Source organism: Lepidochelys kempii, chromosome 1, assembly GCF_965140265.1.
Source record: "Lepidochelys kempii isolate rLepKem1 chromosome 1, rLepKem1.hap2, whole genome shotgun sequence".
Lineage (NCBI taxonomy): Eukaryota > Metazoa > Chordata > Testudines > Cheloniidae > Lepidochelys > Lepidochelys kempii.
In genome coordinates this window covers 98,267,684-98,290,218 of record NC_133256.1, presented here as the reverse complement: position 1 = coordinate 98,290,218, position 22,535 = coordinate 98,267,684, and the positions used below count along the sequence as shown (strand labels likewise).

At 41.5% G+C, this 22,535-nt stretch overlaps 1 protein-coding gene across 22 annotated transcripts in view; it reads left to right on the top strand.

Annotated features, from left to right (window-relative positions):
• DOCK9 (dedicator of cytokinesis 9) overlaps window positions 1-22,535 on the top strand; it is a 336,209-nt gene that overhangs the window by 272,304 nt on the left and 41,370 nt on the right. For 21 of the 22 annotated variants that reach the window (XR_012159418.1, XM_073348476.1, XM_073348510.1 and 18 more), the window contains 6 exons: window positions 7,375-7,490; window positions 8,419-8,556; window positions 9,109-9,291; window positions 15,912-16,025; window positions 16,170-16,385; window positions 20,168-20,225. Coding sequence is in view for 21 of the 22 variants with exons in the window: in XM_073348476.1 (XP_073204577.1) it covers window positions 7,375-7,490; window positions 8,419-8,556; window positions 9,109-9,291; window positions 15,912-16,025; window positions 16,170-16,385; window positions 20,168-20,225 (825 nt within the window). In the remaining variant the exon portion in view is untranslated. The remainder of the gene's footprint in view (window positions 1-7,374; window positions 7,491-8,418; window positions 8,557-9,108; window positions 9,292-15,911; window positions 16,026-16,169; window positions 16,386-20,167; window positions 20,226-22,535) is intronic. The other variant, XM_073348484.1, reaches the window with a different exon arrangement.

Here is a 22,535-nt window from a genome sequence, read left to right as displayed (position 1 = left end):
AACTAGTGGTTCATCTTCTGGCTATGTGATTTTTGTTCGGAGTGAGACATCTTGGGTCCTGTCTTGGTCAAACCTCTTGTTGTAATATGTGACGAGCAATGGATTCCAACTTGGTGGCTACAAGGATGTCATGTTACATCCATGAATAGTCTTCAGTCATCCTAAATAGATATCTTGTGCATCCAAACTTACAGTTGAGAAGTTATTGGGGGAAACATTAGGGAAATTAGTAGCTGAGACTTCAGAAAGTCCTCTGCTCTCTGTCAAAGCCAGCAAAGCAATCTAGTGGGTGCTGGCAACACCCAATGGTATCCAAGAAGGGACTGTTAACCTGGCAGGGAGAAAACATTTGGAGCAGAAGCTTCCAAGGAGACCTAGATGAATTTTACTACAAAGCAATAAAATCTTTAGTATGACAAAGACTATTCCTTCTTATCCACCTTCTTTACCAGAGCCTTAACTAGTTGACTATAGTCGCAGCAAAGCATAGCTCACAAGCCACAACATACAGTGCCACAACCCAGACTTTGGATCACTTTTGAGAGCATGGCTTTGCAATAACACCAGGAAAAGCTCTCTCACCAGGAAAAGTTCTGTAAACAAACATAATTCACCTGGGATTGGAAATAGACACTTTGGTGATCGAGATCTACCCATCACTAGACGGATTCCACAAGAACCAGGATTTGATATCCATGCTGGACAAATGCATGAGACCAGCCATGGCTCAGTGTGTCTAGCCATTGGGCCTACATGAGTCTCCCCATGGATAAGGTCTTCTATCAGGCATCTCCAAGCCTTTCTTCTGAAAATATGGGACCGTTCCCTGGAGCGAATACAAGACCAGGTACTTGTTCCCAACCGGGTGCTGGATCCCCTAAGATGTTGGACAGTCCTAGAGAATGTCCACAGAGGTCTTTCCATATTCTTTCCAGGCCAGCAGGTTCTCACAACAGACACGAGTTTGAAAGGATAAGGATCACTTCTGGGATCCAGAACAATGTAGGATATCTGAAGCTCCAGGGAAAGGAAACACAGCATGAAGCCTTTGGAGCTCTCAGCTGTCAAACTACCTCCACTGAATGCCAGGTCTTCCTTGAGGGCAATCATGTCTTGATCCAACCAGGCAGCCATGGTTGCATACATAAACAACCAAGGGGGAACGAGGAGTGTAGCTCTATGTGCAGAAGCGATGGAGACAATGGAATGGGCAGACAAGACTCTCCCTTTCCGAAAGGTGATACACACAAAAGGAGAGCTGAACATAAAGACAAACTGGCTCAGAAGATGCAAAGTCGACTAAAGCAGAAAGTCTTCACTCTGATCTCGCAAATGTTTGGGCTCCTTGATGTTGACCTGTTCTGATAGAATTGAAGCTAGAATAATTGTTGCGGCTTCTGAAGAGACCAGACATCTTTGTTCCAAGACCTGTTCCTCCACCCAGAGCTACATCATCTTCAACTGACAGCCTGGCTATTGTTAGAGTTAGCCTCACTCGGCCTATTTTCCAAAGTGATCAGGACTTTGCTGTCATCTAAGAGAATTTCCACACTAAAAAATGTACTCCATGTGGACCAAGTTCAGTTCACGGTTCCAAAAGCACAGTGCAGATTCTGGGAATTCTGCGCCGCCCCCCCCATCCGCCCCCCCCCCGGACTTCCTTCCAGAAGGTGCGAATAAGGGCCTTCAGCCCAGCACCATAGCAAGCCAGATATCAGCCCTAAGTAGTGTGGTACTTACAGGATCTTGCGATTCCTTGGCAGAACCATCAGGTATCCAGATTTCTCAGAGCAATCAGACTGACCAGACCAGCAGTCAGACCAACTTTCCCTAAGTGGAACCTACCACTGGTATTTGAAAGCCATAGCCACCCATCTCTTTGAGACTATGACTTCTTTCATTCCACCTATGGCCACAGCATCTGACCAAGAAGCAGTAACACACTAGAAGTCAGAAGAGCACTCAAGACCTATGTCAAGCGTGCAGAATTCACAAGATCTGGCTTCCTGCTCATTTCCTTTCATCTTGAGTTGCCAAAGGCTTTAGCATATCCAAGCTGCTCCTTACTAGATTAATCAGACTGTGCATTGCTGAGGTGTACAAGCAGAAGCAATCAAGGGGCATTCTACAAGATCCATGGCAACCTCACGGGCTAAAAGGGTGAGTGCTTCCTGTGCACAGAACTACAGAGTAGCCACATTTTCATTAACTAATGCCTCTGTGAGACACTATAAGCTGGACTTCCTTTCTCTGCAGAGGCCTCCTTTGGCAGGCAGGTACTACAGGCAGTGGTCTGGACATAAGCTGGCCATTTGAGCAGTTAAAAAAAGGGTAGTGAGGGAGGGGTGTCCCCCTTGTTTCTTTTTTTCACTTTTCTATCTCTTCCTTCTCCTATTCATGGCTTCCTACTTCCCATACAAACCATAATTGTGGGAGATGCTGGGCTGCAGAATGGAAAATTTCTTACCTGATAATTTCCTTTCTGCTAGCAGCATCTCCCACAGTTCTACCCACCTTGGATGTTTCACAGGCAAGGATCAGCATTTTATTTGGATAGTTATCATGTAGGCCGTGGCCTATTGTACATAGTTAATTAGTTATCTCTGAAATTGTTACTAATCATTTTCCAAGAGTTTTTCACAGCTTTGGAATGAATCATCTGGCAAACAGGAGAATGGGGCATGGCTGGCACAGGCTATACTTCAGTTTGAACCACGTCCAGAAACTTAAGACAGGAGGGGAATAGCCTAGAATTGTGGGAGATGCTGAAGCAGAAAGGAAATGTAGCATCTTGTTTTCGGGAGGAGATCAGAGTCTCAGGACTCTGTTGGATGCCTTCTTAATATCATGGTCCCACAGCTTTATGTACGGATTCAGAAAACTCAAGCAGGATGCAACGTCATTGATAGTAATTGCACCAGCATGGCTCAGACTTTTGGTTCAAAGACCTGCAGAAACTATTGGTTTGGATTCCAATATCATTGCCTCCTTTAACTTATCTTATCACTCAAGTAAAAAGGAACATACTTTACCCAGAACTAGAATCTCTGCACCTTGCTTGGATGCTTGCTGTTTAATTGATGAAGAAAAGTCTTGCTTCAGGGAAGTCCAAAATATTTTAATAGTGGAAAGGACTCTACGAGATCTACATATAATGCCAAATGAAAAAGATTTGCCTCTTGGATACAGCAACACCATGTCTCATCTTTTTTAACATCCTTTCATTTTTGCATTACATGCTTTCACCAAAATCAATTGAACTTCCATTAGTTTTATAAAAGTTCACCAAGAAGTTACATCTATCATCCAGAAATCCAAAATCACCCAGTATTTTCACACCATAGAGTTTCTAGATTTTTAAAGGGTTAAGTACATGTTTTTCCTTCCAATTAGGACAGAGGTCTCTCTGTCATGGGACCTTAATGTGGTATTAACAGCTCTGATGGGCCCTCCATGTGAAGCATTAGTCACATGTTTGTTTATTGCCATTACTTCTGCTCCTAGGATGGGAGAAATTCAAGTCTTAATGCCTGATCCACCATATTTCATAGAGATCCCTTAGAAGACCTCATCTAGATTTCTCCCGAAAGTAGTTTCTGATTTTCATATTAATCAAACCATTCATTTACCTGTTTTCTTTCCCAGGCCCCATACCAATAATTCTACAAGAAAACTACACACTTTAGGTGTTTGAAGAGCCATTGTCTTTTTATTTAGACAGAACTAAATCATTTAGAGTCTCTTTGAGAATGCTTATTGCTTATGCCAAAAAAAAAAAAAAGGGAAAGCGTTTTTTTCCCACAGAGTATCCAAATGGATTACAGTATATATCAGATTGCTATCAAATAGCTAAACTGGATTCCCCATTCAGATAAAAGCTCATTCTACTACAGCTCAGGCTACATCTGTGGCTTCTTACAGAAATAGACCTATTTCTGAAATTTGTAGAACTGCCATCTGGGGTTCAATTCATATTTTCACAAAATGCTGTGCTATAGTGGAGGCTTCTAGAGTGGGTGCTTGCTTTGGTAAACCATTTTTTTCAATCACTGTTTCACTAAGACTCCAATATCCACCTCCTGGCATGAGGTAACTGGGAGTCACCAAGAGTAGAATGTATATAGACAATCGTTAGAAGAAATAAAAATGATTACTTATCATATAGTAACTGGGGTGCTGTTGAAGATGTGTTCTCTAAATGTATTCCATGACCTGCCCTCCTTCCCAACTGTGGAAGTCCCAAATTGGAGTCCATAATGACACAGATACCAATTACAAAGGAATTGAGGTAGTTGGCCCCACTCTGCCTCTTTTATGCCCTCACAATTGGAGAGACAAAGGCAGGTAGGGCACAGGCATGAGCCAGTGGGCACTGCTGGTCAAAAGATTACAATGCTGGGGATACAGACAACACATCACAAAGAGCACCAGTTACTGTAAGGTAAGTAACAGGTTTTTATATATTTGTGTTTCAGAGGAAGTGACAACATAAAGAGGAATCTATTATCTCTCTCCAAAGGGAAACTATTTCATTTTAGAACTGAAGTATTTAAAACTAATCCATTTTGAATATCTTACATTTAAAAAAAAAAAAGAGTGGAGCACTGAGTCTGTGCATGTGTGGCTAGCTCAGCTGCATAATGAATGTACAGTTTTGTCCTGTTTGCAGGGAATGAGATATGCATGGACTAAATTACAAGATTGAAGATGTGTGGGAAAGACACTCCAGTGTATGTAGCCAGTAATTCCAGATTATAGAGTTTATCAATTTTTCTTTAAAACAAAAAAAAACCCATGCCAAGGATATTCCTTGCAAAAGCCTAAATTTAAAGGGATATTATGAAAATACTCTCTATAAATTTAGGCAGTGCACATACAATGAACCCCCACTATGTTTTGTTAGTAGGATTAGTACCCAGGATTTTTAGGAGTATGGCCACAATTCAGCAAAGTATGTAGAAACATATTTAACTACAAGCATGTGCTTAAGTGCCATGTTGGATCAGAACCTAATGGTATTTCCCTTCCACGTTACTGATAAGGAGAAACAAAAAAAGAGCTCTCTTTTAAACCGTATGAGACCCACTGGAGGGAGGTCCGTTATGATGTATTCCTCCTAAGACTGAAGAAAAAATTGTATGATATTACATTGTTTTACTATAAAAATAGCATGCATTGTTTTTGTGCATGTGTTGATCCCAGGATATTACAGAGACAAGGTGGGTGAGGTAATATCTTTTATTGGACCATCTTCTGTTGGTGAGAATGGCGTATTTGAGCTTACGCAGTGCTCTTTTTCAGGTCCTTGTCTCTCTCTCCAACAGATGTTAATCCAATAAAAGATGAGACTTCACCCACCTTACTGGTTTTCAGTCAAAACCAGGATCAATAACAGTCACGAATCACTCCCCTCCCCCCCTCCCCCCCCCACCCCCGTGTTCCTCAGTGAAATGATAATAAATTGTCTTTTTGCTTCTCTTTATATTTTCCCAAAACTCATGGTTTTGAGCCCTGAGACAAGATTACCCCCTGTGGTTTTAGTCTCTGGTGTCCTCCCATACTGATTTCACATCCCTCAGTCAACCTGGCTTTTCCTGTTCACTTACATGCAAATGCAACTCCCATTGTATTTTGGCTTTTACAATGCTTGATTTACATTAGAGGTGATGAGATAATTACCTTCCCTCCTGTCTAGAAGAAAACCTGTTTCTCCTTGTGTTTGATACTATGCTTAAAAGTCTTTAACCAATCAATGTCCATAATTCCTCATATATCATTAATGCATGCATTTCAAAATGATGTTGACCAGTGTGTCACCAGCTTTCATTTGATACCTCACACAACATTCTTTATACATAAACACTGTGACAGCAACTGTGTTGGGGTAGTGAATTTGTCAGACCTGATAGGAGTTGCCCACCCAGAGTAGTGAACCACCTCTGTGGTTCACAATCTAACAATGTGTGGGCAGAATGAAACCCTGACCTGTCACAGCAGTGTTACTCATTATTACCCTCATTGGATTTAATCAGATTTTACATAGGTATATTGCAATATGGAAAAACCAGTGTAACTGTCAACAGCCAGTTTAGCTTTGACATATTTTAAAATCTGGTTACTGTGTAGCCCCCATAGTTGAGGTTCAGTTGAGTTTGCACATAAAATTGAAATTCAACTTCTTTATGTCTGCAGAATGTAATATATCTTTCTTAAAATTACAGCACTTTCTCTGAATCCAAATAAATTTTGAGGGAAGGTGGGAAGGACAAACAAGTGTATACTCTGCTTTCTGCTGCTTTTATGATGCAAAGCATCTGTAAATCTAGTTTAACAGGTCAGTATGCTCTGGCTGCTTCATATTGGCTAAACGCAGCCAGAACATGCATGTGAATCTGACCCTGAAAGTTAAAACAGGTAGGAGACCCAAACAACCATAAATCCTTCCCTACAGTGACACCAGTGGGTGAGGTTGGAATCTAATGTGCCTTTTAAAAATCAGTTAATCTGAGACACAAGCATTAAATTGTGTTTATCATAAGGATAAGATTATGTCACAGTAACCCTGAAATTTTGCTGTTTACAAGGACCCAGATGCCACACATTAACAGTTCGTGTTAATTTAGTCCTATTTCAAAGAGGACTAGAACAAAGTGAACTAACAAATTGTTATTGTGTAGCAGCCGGGCTACAAGGTTACCCTGACTATAGCGTGAAATTATTTTTTTCCCACAGTTAGTCATAATTTTATTGTGACAAAATCATATCCGGAATCATAAAAATATGGTTATTGCATGGTGTCACAACAGGGCACAGTAGGGGTTATTGGATGCCCTGTTCTGCATTTTGATGCTTCAACATGTTTGTATTTCTTTTACATTTAACCTTAACTCTGAATTTTCAGGGTTTGTAATTCTTGGGTTTGGGATAATTGCAATATTCTTAGTTTTACCCTAAATTACTGATATTTGTTCTCCACCTTAATTCCATCTATCCATGTACTTTTTGTTTTTGAATATATTAACATAGTATTACCAATTATTTAAATCCATTATTTTAAATATGTTTAATGCTGCTATTTTAAGACTTTACCTTTACACTTCACTGTGTTGTTATCTTAATTAAATTATTTGAATACCAAGTATTGTACACATATATAATTGTCTCATGGTTGGAAAAGTGTGAAAAAAACTATGTATAAAATATTACTCAACTGTTTAATGTAAACATCTTTCAAAGTTCTTATTCTTCTTAAACTTCCTCTAATGCAGAAAATCTTTTATAATTTTTGGCTACATGATTTAGCAGCATTAGTTTTAAAATAATTTTTGTTTAATTATGTATCATAAAGCAGCACTTCATTTGAAATTTCTACAGGCTATGGCCATTCAGATGCAGATGTTCTTCACCAGTCCTTACTTGAAGCAAACATTGCCACTGAAGTTTCCCTTACCACTCTGGATACTTTATCTTTATTCACAATGACGTTTAAGGTTTGTCCTTAACACAAGTTTTGATAGATAATTTGATTTTTGGCATTTTAAATAATTATTCTCTAGAAAATTACTAAAAAAAGAGTTCTTATATTGAGCTATACTACTCACATCATCTGTATTAAAACTGCACAAGGCAGGTAATTCATAATCATGCCATACAATAGCTAATAACCTTTACTGTTTAATAAAGTCTCATTTGCTAGTATTAACAGTATGCTTTGAACTCAACCAGTTGTCACTCAATCCTGCAATTTGTCTCTAGTAACTTCCACTGAAGTCAGCATGAGTTTTGCCTGATGGACTATGGAACTGGACCTTAAATGTTTTAAACTCAAAAATAGAAAATTGCTAGTAACCAGATCCGTTTAAATGATGCATGTTCTTAGTTTATTTTTACACCCTCTGAGGGCAAGAGTAAGCAGGGTACTCCATAGGGTCCTTTTCTTCCTCCCCCACCTTTTCCCTCTCCAAACCCATTGCAGAAAGCCCACTGTCTAGTTCGCCTTTTGACATAGCTGTCCTTTAAGGGTTTTATGGGACTGATAAAGAAACACTGCACTAAAGGCCTTATTAGTTTTGGTTGCTTGGTTTCTGTCATGTTTTTGTGCCCACCCTCTTCATATCTGAGTTACTAATTAAGTATTTAAGACCCCAGTAACATATGCGTACTATCATGTTATAATTCTGTCATGGGTCCATCACTTTGGCTACAGATTAAGATTACTAAAGGTGTTGGAATATTAACTGTTTAGATTTGCTTGTAGTTTTTAATATGCTTCAGTAGTACTATATGTGAAAGTTTTCTGAATAGCATCTTTGAGACGTAGCTGAAGCTAAGATTTTTTTTTTTTGCACAATTTATATGCATTCTTGATAGAGCATAAATATTTAAAGAAAACACTAAATTGTCCATATCAATTTTAAGAACCAGCTACTGACAGATCATGGACATAATCCACTGATGAAAAAGGTTTTTGATGTGTACCTCTGCTTCCTTCGAAAAAACCAGTCTGAAACAGCACTGAAAACTGTCTTCACTGCTTTAAGGGCACTAATTTTTAAGGTAAGTCTTTCTAAAATAAAAATGTTAATCTTCAATTATTTGTCTTTTTTTATAGTTACCACAGTGATTTGTATCCAGTTATTCAAGTAATATAATATCTTATTTCTCAAATTGAAATTGGATTTAAAAGAAAAAAAACTGTAGCATTGCAGATCATGATTCCACAACTGATCTTACGCACCGTTTTGCCCTAGAATGAATGCAGTACATTTGTTTTACTGTTTATCTTTTGTTATGGCTCTGGTTGCTACTTTTATTTTATGTAACTGTTAATATCCAATCAATTTGAAATACTTTTTCAAGTACCATTTTATGACACTATATCATACTTGACTAAAAATCCATATATTATTTTTTCTGCATTCCTTTTATCCACTGACTTCTATCAGAAAGTCATGAAATGTGACTAGCATTTTTTTCTTTATGAATCTATAATTTATTGTTTGATGGCTGCACCGTCCTCGGGATGTTGGAATTGTTTTCTCTTAACATTTGTTTAATTTACTGATGTTAGCCTTGACATGATTTTTCTCCGATTCATTCTTTCCTCAGTTTCCTTCTGCATTTTATGAAGGTAGAGCTGACATGTGTGCTGCATTGTGTTATGAAATTTTGAAATGCTGTAATTCCAAACTGAGCTCAATTCGTACTGAAGCTTCACAACTGCTGTATTTCTTAATGAGAAATAACTTTGATTACACGGGGAAGAAGTCTTTTGTAAGGACACATCTGCAAGTTAGTATAATTATTTACTTATCATTGGCTTTCATGACTTTAAGATCTATTGCTCTTCTAAGCTTAAAAATCGTTGTATAATAAGCTGTATTCTCTTTTCATGTGTAAAATCTTTGGGTTGTATCGTATATTTTTAAAACTGACCCACAATTGACTATATCTGTCTGGGAGGGCAGTTGAAAAACTATGAAATATAAATTATGTGCATTACTAATTAATATGGTGAACTGTTTCTGAACTAATATTGAGTTGTTTATACCATTATGGGGGTTGGGGGGAGGAGAAGGAGTTAAGTAGGCCAGGCAAGAAGAGATATTAGTGGTAAAGCAGCTCTATATGTTTTTTTTCTAATTGCTAAAACAGCTTTAAAAGATCATATTTGTGACGGGTTGTCACCCTGAGGTGCTACCTGGAACTGGTGTACCACCAAGCCCTTTGATTCACCAACCTGGGCTCCCTCTCACACTGTGCTGCTGTGACAAGCTAGTTGTAGACTACTCCCAGTCCTACACTGCCACCAGCATTCACACAGGCAGGGGGACACACAGCTGCAGTTACAGCCACTGCATGAACCAACAATAGAGAGGCTACAGCCAAGATAATCCCCAGCTCCCCAGACTAAGTCCCCAGAGCTATACCATCTTGCCCTGGTCAAAACTCTGACCAGTATGGATTTATTACTTAGTTTGCCCCTCCCTCGATGTGGAGAGGAATATGCAAAAAGTTTGTTTTAACCAAGCTGAGATTTTTTTTCTCCAGACACTTCACTCAAAGGCATACTGGTTTAGGTAAAGCAAAAAACAAGTTTATTAACTGCAAAAAGATAGATTTTAAGTGATACAAACAGATCAAAGCAGATTACCTAGCAAATAAACAAAACGTCAAACTTAGCCTAAAATACTAGATAGATTGGATACGAATTAGCAATTTCTCACCCTTGCTGGTGATACAAGCAGTCCACCAGGTTTCCATACACTGGCTAGAAATCCCTTTAGCCTGGGAGCACACTTTCCCCAGTTCAGTCTTTGTTCTTCAGGTGTTTCTGGGAGTTCTCTTATGTGGGGAATGAGGCCCCCAGATGGTGTCATACTCCACCTTATATAGCTTTACCACATGGCTGGAACCCTTTGTTCCAAATTCAGTTCCCAGCCCAGTTTGTGGAAAAATACAGGTACCCAAAATGGAGTTCAGTATCATGTGGTCTGGTCAGGTGCCCTTGCTGAGTCATAGCGGCCATTACTTACAGGCCAACTGGGACGTTTACAGGAAGGCTGAGCCCTTTGGTAGTCCATTGTCTTTGCTGATGGGCCTTCTGCCCTGTCTAGCTTCTTCATTGTTGTACCTGAAAGGCTAGCTGTGGATGTTACTCGCAGTAAGCACATTTGGAATACAGATACATAGTCAATATTTATAACTTCAGTTACAAAAATGATACATGCACACAAATAGGATAATCATATTTAGCAAATCATAACTTTTCCAGTGACCTCACCTCACATGACCCATCTTGTTCAAAATGTATCATAATTACATTATAATCATACAGCTATGAAGAATATAGGCTGCAGTGTCACAATGTTAAAATAACTGTCTGATTAATTTATATCTGAAGGCTGACAGGCCCTAAGCATAATCAACCTGTCATCTTCCTAGGTCTCCCCTTCTTTTTCTCTTCTCTTCCCCATCAGTCCTCCAAACTAAGAGCTTTGAAACAATATTAAAAGAACCCGCTTCTCTGCTTGGGTGACCTAAGTTCTGGGATTGTTGCAGTTATTAACATACAGGTTCATCTCATGTGAATATAGTGTATGCATGTCACACAATTCTTCTATCACCTTCGTGAGGCAAAAATCTTGCAGAAAAGTTCCAGCTTACAACCAAATAATTTGATGTAAAGGTAGTAGTGCAAATCTGTTTACTGTAGTAAAATAGCAGTAAAACACTAGGCTGTCTGATTGTTGTTGCTAGAAAATGTCATGTCATTTATTTCTTTATTTATGTCTTCTATTTATGTACTTTATTTCTGGGTAGCAAATGTTTTGTTTTATACCTGGTATGTAAATTGCTGGGTTAACTAAACTCTGCAAAGGGTTTATAACAAACTGTTGTAACCATGCCTCCGTGGATCACAACTGAGAATACCAAATTCAGGACAAACTGCTGAGAAATAGAGGAGACACACCCCAAAACTGGGGAAAAAAGATATACCAAATCATCAAAAAAAGTAAACTTCTGTTTTACCACGCTGGCTAACAAGAAGTCAGAAAAGCAGTCTCCTTAGGCATTCCAGTCCTGGATTCAGCACCCAGACACTAGACTTAAAAATGAGTGGTTATTTAAAACCAATTTCATCAAACGAAAGGGTTCTTCTGATCCCAAAGGACCAACCACATACCTAGGTCAATATATAACTCAAATCTTACCCAATAATCATGCTGTTGCCAATCCTTTAGTATCTAAAATCTAAAGGTTTATTTATAAAAAGAGAGAAAGAAAGAAAGAAAGAAAGAAAGAAAGAAAGAAAGAAAGAAAGGTGAGAGTTAAAATTGGCTAAAGGAATCAAATACATACAATAATTGCAAAGTTCTTGGTTCTTGTAGCAGTGGTGGAATAAACTGCAGGCTTAAGTCTAGTCTCTGGTTGCTTCCAAATCATTGAAAGGTCATCAGTCCCTTGGTTAGAATGCTCCCATTAGTGTAAGTCCATAGTCCAGAGGTTCGAGCAGGAAAGAGGCAAAAGGGAAATGTTTCCAGGGCCTTTTAAAGCTTCTTCCCATTGTTCTCTCTGTGGAACATTACAGGTAACAAGATGGAGTTTTGAATCACATGGGCAAGTCACATGTCCATGCATGATTTTGCTTGATCATAGTAGAGGCCATCACAGGAAAGTCCATTCAGTGTAGATAGGCGTCTCCTATGGTCCATTGTGAGTTAAGTGTTTCTCGATGAGCCATTTAACTTGAATAGTTTCTTCAAGGTATGCAGGCTAACTACCTTGTGGATGTTACCACATGAGCAAACATTTGAAATACAGGTATATAGTTAATATTCATAACTTTAGATACAAAAATGATACGTGCATACAAATAGCATAATCATATTCAGCAAGTCAAAACATTTCCATAGACACCTTACTTGACACACTTTGTACAAGATTTGTTGCAATTATATAATATGGGTAGCAACAATGATCTACATGGTCATATTTTAATCAGACAACATCACACTTATATACAGTAGAATCCTCTGTCTCGAGGCTGACTGTTGGATTATAAGATGGAAGGAAGGAGGGCTGCCACCAACACCCAAAGGTATCAGCAAAGCAGAGCTGCTTGCAGAATCTGTGTGGGGTGGCAGAGAAGCAGCAGACGGGGACTGTGATACAGTTCTGGGGCTTATGTAGGTTGGGACTAAGGCACTGAGAGTTTCTGCTGCTTCTGTGACCTATGTGGGTCTGTTTCCAGACCAGAGGATTCTACTGTTGCTCTTTGAATGCAGGTCACTATATGTATTCTACTGTGGGGACGCATGCGCTCCATGTACCTGAGTCCAGAGAATTCTTACAAGCAGCGTCTGCTGCTCCACATCTGCCCCCTTACTCATATGCTCTGCAGCAACGCCCTCTCCAGTTTCTTCTTACTGCCACATGGCCTGAGTTGGAATCCGCCAGTGCCCAAAACTGATCTTTTCTCTGCTTCCTGTAATTATTCAAAATTACATATTGTTCTTAGTTTTTATTGTTATTTTTTAGAGTTCCCCCGTTAGGTAGTCTTAAAATCCCTACCCTAGCTAAACTCCTGGTCTCCCAGCATAGGACTTAGATTATGACCAGGATACCAGGCTTCAAAAACTCTCTCTTGCCCCTGCTTCTTTTCAGTCTGGAACAACCACTGCTTCAGAGAAACTCATGTTTCCACTAAGTGCAGACTCTTTCTGCCACTCTTTCCCCAGCTGAACACGGCAGATGCAAGAATTTTGGCTTTGGAAGCACCTTACAGAGTGCACAATGAGGCCTCAGTCAGACCCAAACTTGGGAGACCCTTTTCTATATCAGCCAGGGTCATCAAGGAGCACACCCACTAGCACTGTGTCAGACTCCAGAGCAGACAGAAGCAAGGGAAAGGTCATTCATTGGGACCTCTCATGAGAGTAAAGGGCACAAACATAAAAGCAGATCCCTTCCTATACCTTTTAAGAGGAAAGATTCCTCCCCAGCCCCGCCCAAGTTGGTGAGCCTTCAGACCCAGGCCACAAGGATTTAGGCCCCCTCCTGGGCATGATCAGAAGGCACGTACAAGAAAGATTCATTCAGTATCAGCCTCCGTATCAACTTTGACACTGACTGTGGGTACCAACTCAAACAAAACACTGGGACCTGAAAGACCGGGAACCACTGGTACTGTCAAAAACTGGTACTGTCAGAAACTCATTCATCGACGGTACCATCACAGCCCCATAAGGAACTGCCCTGTACACCTACTCTGATGGTACAGAGTGACACGAGACAACCTCCAAAGGGACCAATGAGTTATACCACTTCGGAAGATATTTTCATCCTCTCAGACTCCCTTGTTATCAGGATCAGTCCTAACCAGGGAGATTCTACCACCAGTGGGAATCAGTGATGCTGGAAGAAGTCTCTCTCCTATCCCATCCACTAGTCATGGTTTCCCCAACAGCATCATCGATGGAGCCGGATCCAACCTTTTCATTGTCTGGAGAGTTGGATGTACTGGGGGAACCAGCTTCACCTCCACCTAAAGAGATCAGCCCAGACAGAAGATTGAGAGCCTCCTTGAACCAGCCTTGGCCAAACTAACAGGGACTCCTCCTCGGGACTGGTGTACCCAATGCTGAGAGAGAGGGGGACTTTTGACCCCTCATACTGGCTTTATTGGGGTCCATGGTACCTGGAATCTGTGCAATCCAACAGGGAATTTTACCACCCCTCTTCTCCAAGGAGTCAACCAGAACTTTCCCTTGAGCCCATGGAAGGAGGAGAAAGACTAACAAGATCAGCTGGTACCACTGGTACTGACAGGGGTGTCATCCTCCTCACCAAATGAAGTGGTTGCTCCAGCCTCACTGTTTCCCCCAAACAGTCATAGACAATCTCAAGACCTGTTAGGAGAGTAGCAGAAGCGCTCCAAATCTCCTTAAAGGAGGTCCAGGATTTTCAACATAAGGGTCTGGATATCCTACAGCCTACAGGATCCAGTCAGATTACACTCCAGGTAAATGAAGGCATACTAGAATGGACAAAAGCTATATGGCACACTCTGCTTACCTGTGCCCCTATCCCCAAGAGGGCAGGAAAGCAATATTTTGTTCCGACTAAAGGAGCAGACTTCTTGTTCACTCACCGGGCACCTCCTAAGTCACCCTTTGAACCACTGACTACATGTTCCATATCTCACATGTCAGTGAAGGTCACCTTCCTGACTGACATCACTATGGCCAGAAAGATAGGTGAACTTGGGACCCTGTTGGCCAATCCACCAAACACAGTATTCCATGAGGACAAAGTCTCACTCTGGCTACACCCAAAATTCACTCCTAGGATTGTTTAGAAATTCATGTAAACCAGTCAATGCACTAACCTGTGTTCTTCCCGAACCCCTATGCCTATAGCAAGGAGAGAAGACTTTATTCCCTCAATATGTGACGACTGGCATTTTATCTGCTTAGAATGAAACTGATCAGAAAGTCACCTGGACTGTTAATTGCCATAGCAGAATGAGTTTGAGGACAAGCTGTATCCTCTCAGAAAATCTCTATGTGGATCTCTGGCTGTATGCTACTCTGTTATCAGTTAACAACTTCCTCCCTCACATGGGCAAGGACTCACTCTGAGGGCACAAACAGACTCCGTAGCATTGCTTCAGGAAGTGCCCCTCCTTGAGATTTGCAGGGCAGCTTCGTGGAGTTCCATCCACACATTGACAAGATATTACACCTTGATCTAAGACTCCTCTGACACTTTCTTTAGGACAGTGGTTCTACAAGCAGTGTACCACCTGCATCTTTGCACTCTCTTCCTCTGAGTACTGCTTGTCAGTCAGCAACAGTAGAATACACACAGGACCAACACTTGAAGAAAGAAAAGTTGCTTACCTTATTGTAACGAGTTCTTTGAAACATGTGGTCTCTATCTGTATCCCACTAGCCACCCTCCTTCCCCTCTGCTTTGGATCACATCTGGATTCAAAATAGAGAAGGAACTGGAAAGGCAGTTGATCCACCCTGCCCCTTATACCCTCGGTTTGGAGACCAGGGAGTTAGGTGCCATCCAGCAAAAACTGCTTGCAAGAATTCTCCAACTCCTGGCTCATGGAACACATGCATACCCGGAGTAGAATACAGATAGGGACCACATATCTCGAAGAACTGCAGTTACGATACAGTAAGTAGCTTTCCTTTATGAGAAGACACGTTTGCAGTAAGTTCAAATTGTCTATTTGTCATTTAATTGTAAGCTTTTGACATTTTACTGTTAAGTTATCATATTAGAAAAAATTGTCAATTAAAAAGAACACATACCTACCTTCTGAACTAAAAATCTTTTAGGAATACTTGCAGGATGTAAACATACATTTACTAGATTTTTTTTTTCTTGTCAAGGTGGTTATTTCAGTAAGTCAGCTGATCGCTGATGTTGTTGGAATTGGAGGAACTAGATTTCAGCAATCTCTTTCCATAATTAACAACTGTGCCAACAATGACAGACTTATTAAGGTTAGTACTGACTTTTTCATACTGCATAAAGGCTTCCAGAGAGTTTGTTTGAAAATAGTTCCTTAAAGTCTAATATTCTATCGGTTGGATTATGAAAGGAATAAAAAATACACAATTCTTAAACTTTTTTAAAATTTATTTTAGCATACTACATTCTCTTCTGACGTAAAGGATTTGACAAAGCGGATTCGTACAGTCTTAATGGCTACAGCTCAAATGAAGGAGCATGAGAATGATCCAGAAATGCTTGTGGATCTCCAGTACAGTTTGGCAAAGTCTTATGCCAGCACACCTGAACTCAGGAAGACGTGGCTAGACAGCATGGCAAGAATTCATGTTAAAAATGGGGATCTTTCAGAGGTAGCAGATGAAAAGCAAAATATTTTAGCTGCTTAATCAATGTGCTTGTTTTTCCCTCAGCATTTCCCATGCTAGATAACGGTTGTGTTAATAGTTCTCATAGCTTTCCATGCTGCCCATAAAAATTAATAAGTTACCATGGTCTCTGACTGTCTATGTAATACATATGTAAAACTGTCATAGCATGATGTAATATTAAGGCAGGGATGTTCTGCATGAGCTACAGGAGGCATGCCCTCTAGTTAGAAATTCCCCTCACTTATCAGTAGCTTACAGCCTTAATGTAATTGAAGCCATCCAACAGCTGCTATTTAAGGTTTTGTTTCCAAATTAGTTGCACACTGCCAGCTTGAATAATTCTAATTGAGTGTTTGCAGAAAATTTATGTATTTAAAATAAATGTTATTGATTTTTTTCACAACAAAATGCTATGTGATACTACCATTCTGTTGTGAAAATATGTATTTCTAGTATGTTAGGAAAAAACAATTAGATATGCTTTGATCAATGTAAATGAAGATATCTAATCAGCAGGTAGAATGTGTCTCAGCTCTTTCTGGATGTTTGTTCTCAGTGACACAAAATGATCTTTGAATGCTCGCTCATGTCTATTCCATGTTAGGTGTGCGTGCACTGTATGCCCAGTCGTCAGAGATTTTTTCCCTCAGTGGTATCCATCAGGCTGGCTCCAGTGCCACCTGGTGCCTTGTGCTCATGTGCTGGTATAAGGGGCCTGGCCAGCTCCACACCCTCTCACTTCCTTCTTACCGCTCATGACGGTCACTGGAACAGCGGCTCCTGCTTTGGCAAACCTTATTCAGTGGTCTTACTTTAGTCCTTTTCCTTTGTTTCTCTATCCCAGTTCTTTATTTTCTCAGTTTGGACTGTTGTAGTTTAGTTGTATATAGTTAGTTGACATTTTCTCACCCTATTGGCAGAGTTTCATCTGCCCCCAGTGCCGGGGCATGCCTTGGTCCCCAGATTTCAAGCCCTGTGCCTCCTGCAGCAAACCCAGGCCTGTGAGTGACCAGACAGCTGGAGTGCGGAAGTGCCTGGGAGAGAACTCATATCAGGAACCCCTGCCAGATCTGTCAGGACTTCAGGCCCCATACAAAGAAGGAAAGAGAGGCCAGGCTGAAGTCCCTCCTGATGGAGGCAGCAGTCCATCCCTCATCGGAGCCAAGCCAGTCCAACTCAGCACCCAGTACCTCTACTTCAGTGTGGAGTGCACCTCCTGCCGTGAGAGTGTCTCAGCACCATTCTTCTTCACCAGTGCCGAAGAAAAAGCATAAGATGCAAGTGGCCAAGAGGGGATGTTCCCCAACTGTGAAGAGAATCAAACATGGGGAGCACAGTGGAATGCGACCTGAGTCTGGCCACTCCTCTGCCACTGCTCCATGGGCAGCAGTGTCGACTCCACCTCATAGGAAGTCTCTGTTAAGTCCAGTCCCTGACCATTCTTTGGCACTGGAGGGGCAATGCAGCACCAGCAGGATCACAATGCTGTCTACCCCAGTTGTGGCCAAGAATCTGCTGGCGCTGTTGGTACCGCTTTGTTGCTGACAGTACAAATATCAGCGCCTGGGAGTAGAAGGGAGCATGCAGCCCTGGGCTCCCATTTGGTACCAGCCTCCTCAGTGCCATCTAGGTCCCTGCTTGCCTTGATGCAGGTCTTCCCACCTCAGCACCATTCCCAAGCACCAGTGGGTACCACTCCTCCATGATCTTCGGAGGAAAGTTTGTCATAGGACTCAGAAGCAGAGCCATGTTCCCACTCGAGGAACCATTTCCCGTTTCCACCTGGGCAGCCCTATCAGTTGGCGAATCTGGGCACAGGGGTACTGCCAAGTACTTGGCACAGTGGGCACTGGTCTGTGCAGATGCAGTGGCCATTTTGGAATCTCTGGGTGTTTCCCCTGATGCCAGGGCTCTCTTCCAGCTACTGTACTCCATAATCTCGGAAAGAAGAGCTCCCCTGTCCCTATGGCCAGCGCCCGACCTGGATTCTGGTACCGAGCCTCAAAACCTAGATCTATGGGACCTGGTTGGTGCAGAAGGAGAGGAAGAGGACCCCCTGCTGGTGCAGGCTTCTTCCTCCTCCTCCCTGGATGAGGCAGTGTCTGGGGTGCATGTATCCCCCCTCACGACAACTTCACAACTCACCAGGAGCTGTTGAAAAGTATGGTTTTGAATTTGGGGCTGGAAGTGGAGGTAGTCAAAAAATCCTCCCACAACCTGGTCAATATCTTGACTGCTGTGGGCCCCTCAAAGGTGGCCCACCTTCTCAATGAGGCCATTATGGGAAATGAAAGCCCTGTGGCAAGCCCCATACTTCCTACCTCCTACGACAAAAAGGACCAAAAAGAAGTACTTTGTTCCCACTCCAGGCTATGAGTACTTCCTCCTCCCTCCAGGGTCCCTGGTGCTCTTGGTGGCCAATAGGGGGGACAGACAGTATCAGCAAGGAGCGACCCCCAAAGCAAAGGATGTGAAGAGAGTAGACCTTTTTGGCAGAAAAGATTATTATGCAGAGGGTCTACAGCTCTGCATCTCCAACCAGCAGGTGTTGCTGGGGAGATGTGATTTTAATGTTTGAGAATCAGTGATGAAGTTCAAGGGCTCTCTTCCCCAGAAGTCAAGACAGAAGTTTTCCACGCTGGTGAAGGAAGGAAAGTCTGTGACTAGGGTCTCCCTACAGGTTCAGTACAGGCATCCCGGCAGATATGGTTGCTAAATCCATGGCTTCTGCAGTGGTCATACGTAGATGCTCTTGACTCCAGTCCTCAGGTCTGCCAACAGAGGTTCCACAGTCCATCCAGGATCTTCCGTTTGAAGGCACTTCTCTCCTCTCCGAACAAACAGATGCGAAGGTTTGCGGCCTGAAGGATTCTAGAGCCATTCTCAAATCCCTGGGTCTCTGTGCTCCGGCATCTTTGAGAAAACACTTCAGGCCTCAACAACCAGTTTGCTTCTCACATCAGGAGCTGTTTAAGAAGCAAAACGGGTTATAAATGCAGACAACTGCCCCTACCTGCTTCAGCCTCACTACCGGGCCCTCACAGATACTCGGGAGGCTCCAAACAAAACTTTTGATGAGGTGCCCAAGGGAGTTATACCAGTTCTTGTACCAGATCCTGCCCCACTTTTGTTTTCAGACCGTCTCTCTGGCTTCAGCCTGGTATGGTCCCTCATCACCTCGGACGGCTGGACACTAACTATGGTGGAGGAAGATTACACTCTCCAGTTTATTTCCATCCTTCCCTTCCCCATTCCTTTTCAGGGACCCTTCTCACAGGTTTTAGCCCAGGAGGTGCAAGCCCTCTTCCAGATAGGGGCCATGCAGGAGATACCTCAGAGCTTGAGAGGAAAAGGGTTCTACTCCCATTATTTCCTAATCCCGAAGGCCAAAGGAGGTCTCAGACCCATCCTAGACCTGCGTTTCCTTACACTTATCTCAAGAAATTGAAGTCCCGCATGGTCTCCCTAGCCTCTATTATTCCCTTCTTGGATCCAGGTGATTGGTGCACCACCCTCAATTTAAGACATCTATTTTCACATCTCCATATTTTGGGCCACAGAAGATTTCTCAGGTTTGTTGTGAACCAGACCCATTGCCTAATCAATTAGGATTAGGACTTGTATCTTCTGCCTTGCTTTTAAAACTAGGGCCTGCTTGAGCTTTTAAAAATGTGTATGTTTTCTGTATATGTAAGTTTATTTGTGTTAGAAGTTCCATTATAATTACCATTTGTAACATTTTTACTATTTCTATTATGCTTTAGGCAGCAATGTGCTATGTCCATGTAGCGGCGCTGGTGGCAGAATATCTGACACGCAAAGGTATGAATTTAAACTCCTCCATGATTACTTCAATAATTTTTTTATATCCGTTATAGTTTGAGATTAACAAAAAACATTGATTTGTCTGAGAGACAGGTTGGGTGGGTTATTGCTCACTAAGGGGGAAAAATCCGCTGTTAGGTACATGTATATGCCTCTCAAGGAAGTCAAAGTTGCATCTCTGTATTTAAGGGCAGAAATTGGGTTTTAAGCTAGTAAACTATCTAAGCAAAGCTTTCAGAAAAGAAGTCTCCATGGCTACTGCCTCAACTCCCATTCCCATTCAGCCTAACTGCTGAAGTTAGTCCTTTTCTAAACATGCAAAGAACAGTAAGCATTCTTATTCACCAAACAAAAAAGAGGCCAAAATAAATGCAAGTATATCTCCCTTAGGTTTTTTGGGACACTTCCTTGAAGATTTATTATGTGAGCCACTTAATTTTAGAAGTGCTCAAAGACTAGTCTAGAGATTGTGTACCAGCAGCTGTCTGAAGGAAAAAGGTTTTTGCTCACTCAAGTTTTTTCCTGCTTTCCATCTAAAGGAAAAGACCATTTATAACTGGAAAGACTCCAAAGTTCCCAGCCAGTGGTGTCCTGATACATTTGTAACATTCCTATGAAAAAACAGGGGGCAGAATTTCCTGTTTCCTGGAGGAATGGGTTACATCAACCATAGGCAAGTGGATCAAGGACAAGGTGAATCAGAGATACTCCCTCAAGTGACAGGCTCTACCCTATCTGTTCTTCATCCAGCTCCCTATCTCTAACAACCCTGCAAAGTGCAATCTGATCCAGAACAAGATATCTCATCTTTTAGATATGAGACTATTAGAGGGTATTCCTCAGAAGAAAAATTCTCAAGGTTCTTCTCCGTCATCTTCATTGTTCTGAAGTGCATGAGGCGAATTTAAGCCATTCTTAGCCTCAAAAGGCTCAACAAATGGATGAAAAAATTGAAGTGTTGGATTGATAGTCCCTGGCCTCTGTAGTGTCATCCTTGTTCCACGGGGATTTTCTTATTTCAGTGGATCTGGTGAATACCTCCATATTCCTCTCAAACTGTGCTACCGCAGATTTCTAAGATTTGCTTACAGCAGGAAGCATCAGTATCAGATGCTCCCATTTGGCCTGTGCTTGGTCTTCAGAGTCTTTATAATGATGCTGGAGGTAATCATAGCGAGACTCAGATTGCACGGTATCCAATTCTATCCCTTCCTGAATGACATCTTTATCAGAGCTTGTCAAGGCTGATTCCCCACTCTGACACTTCGAGTGCAGAAGCTGGGGGCCCGCAAGGACTCTAAAAATTAATACTGGCCACTCCAGGCTTGTATTGAACTCCCAAGGTTACAGCTTTTCTCTGACCTTGGATTGGTAAATGTTGCCGCCACCCAAGTGCAAAACCCCTTTGAGAATCCAGAAAGATGCATTTGGGAATTCCTTCCTGTAGGGTACCCTCAAGCCCTTTCTCATACATCCTCTGAGGAAGAGCTGAGAAAGAAGGGGGGTGAGGGAAATCAGCTGTTGCCACCAGCTAATTAAACAACATGTGCACAAACCTCTTAAGACACAAAAATCCAGTTCTGTTCTTAAAAAAGGTAAATTTTATTAATAAAAAAAGAAGAAAATACATTTGGGAACTTAGGCTTTTGCTAGATTTAAAAAAAAAAAAACAACAAACCTACAAGGATTAAGCATCAAGAATAGCTCTCTTTCGGTCCAGCTTAAAGGTTACAAGCCAAACAAAAGTGCCTGGGGTTAGCACAGAGCAACCCACAAGCCATAAAGAAATAAAAGGGATAAACCTAATCGTGTCTTCCTAGATATTTCCTGATCTACTTACATATCTGGGGTTTTAGATGAGTAGTTTCTAGGTATGATACTGATGATTTTTCATACCTGTCCCAAGCCTCTCACAGCATAACTGCTCCCTATCTTCCTCTCCCCAAGAACAACAACAGATCAACAAAAGAAGAGTCTTGTTTCAATTTTTAAAAGTTCTAGCCTTCCCATTGGCTCTTTTGGCCAGGTGCCCACTCACTTCCTTTTACCTTTGCATAGCAGTGAGATTTTTTAACCTTTTACAGGTAGAGCAATTAGAGAAGAGCTACTACGAGGTATTTTATAGCTACTGGCTGGCTGGGTGTCCATAAAAGCGATTTATGGTGCTCATTAGCTTTTTGCAGCAGAAGTACACAATGCTACCAACTTACCTCTTGAAACAATTTTTTTCAAAACCTTATGTTTGTGTAATTTCTGACTGCATAAAGTTTAATGACGTTTTTCACTTTGTTTTAGCACAGAATATTT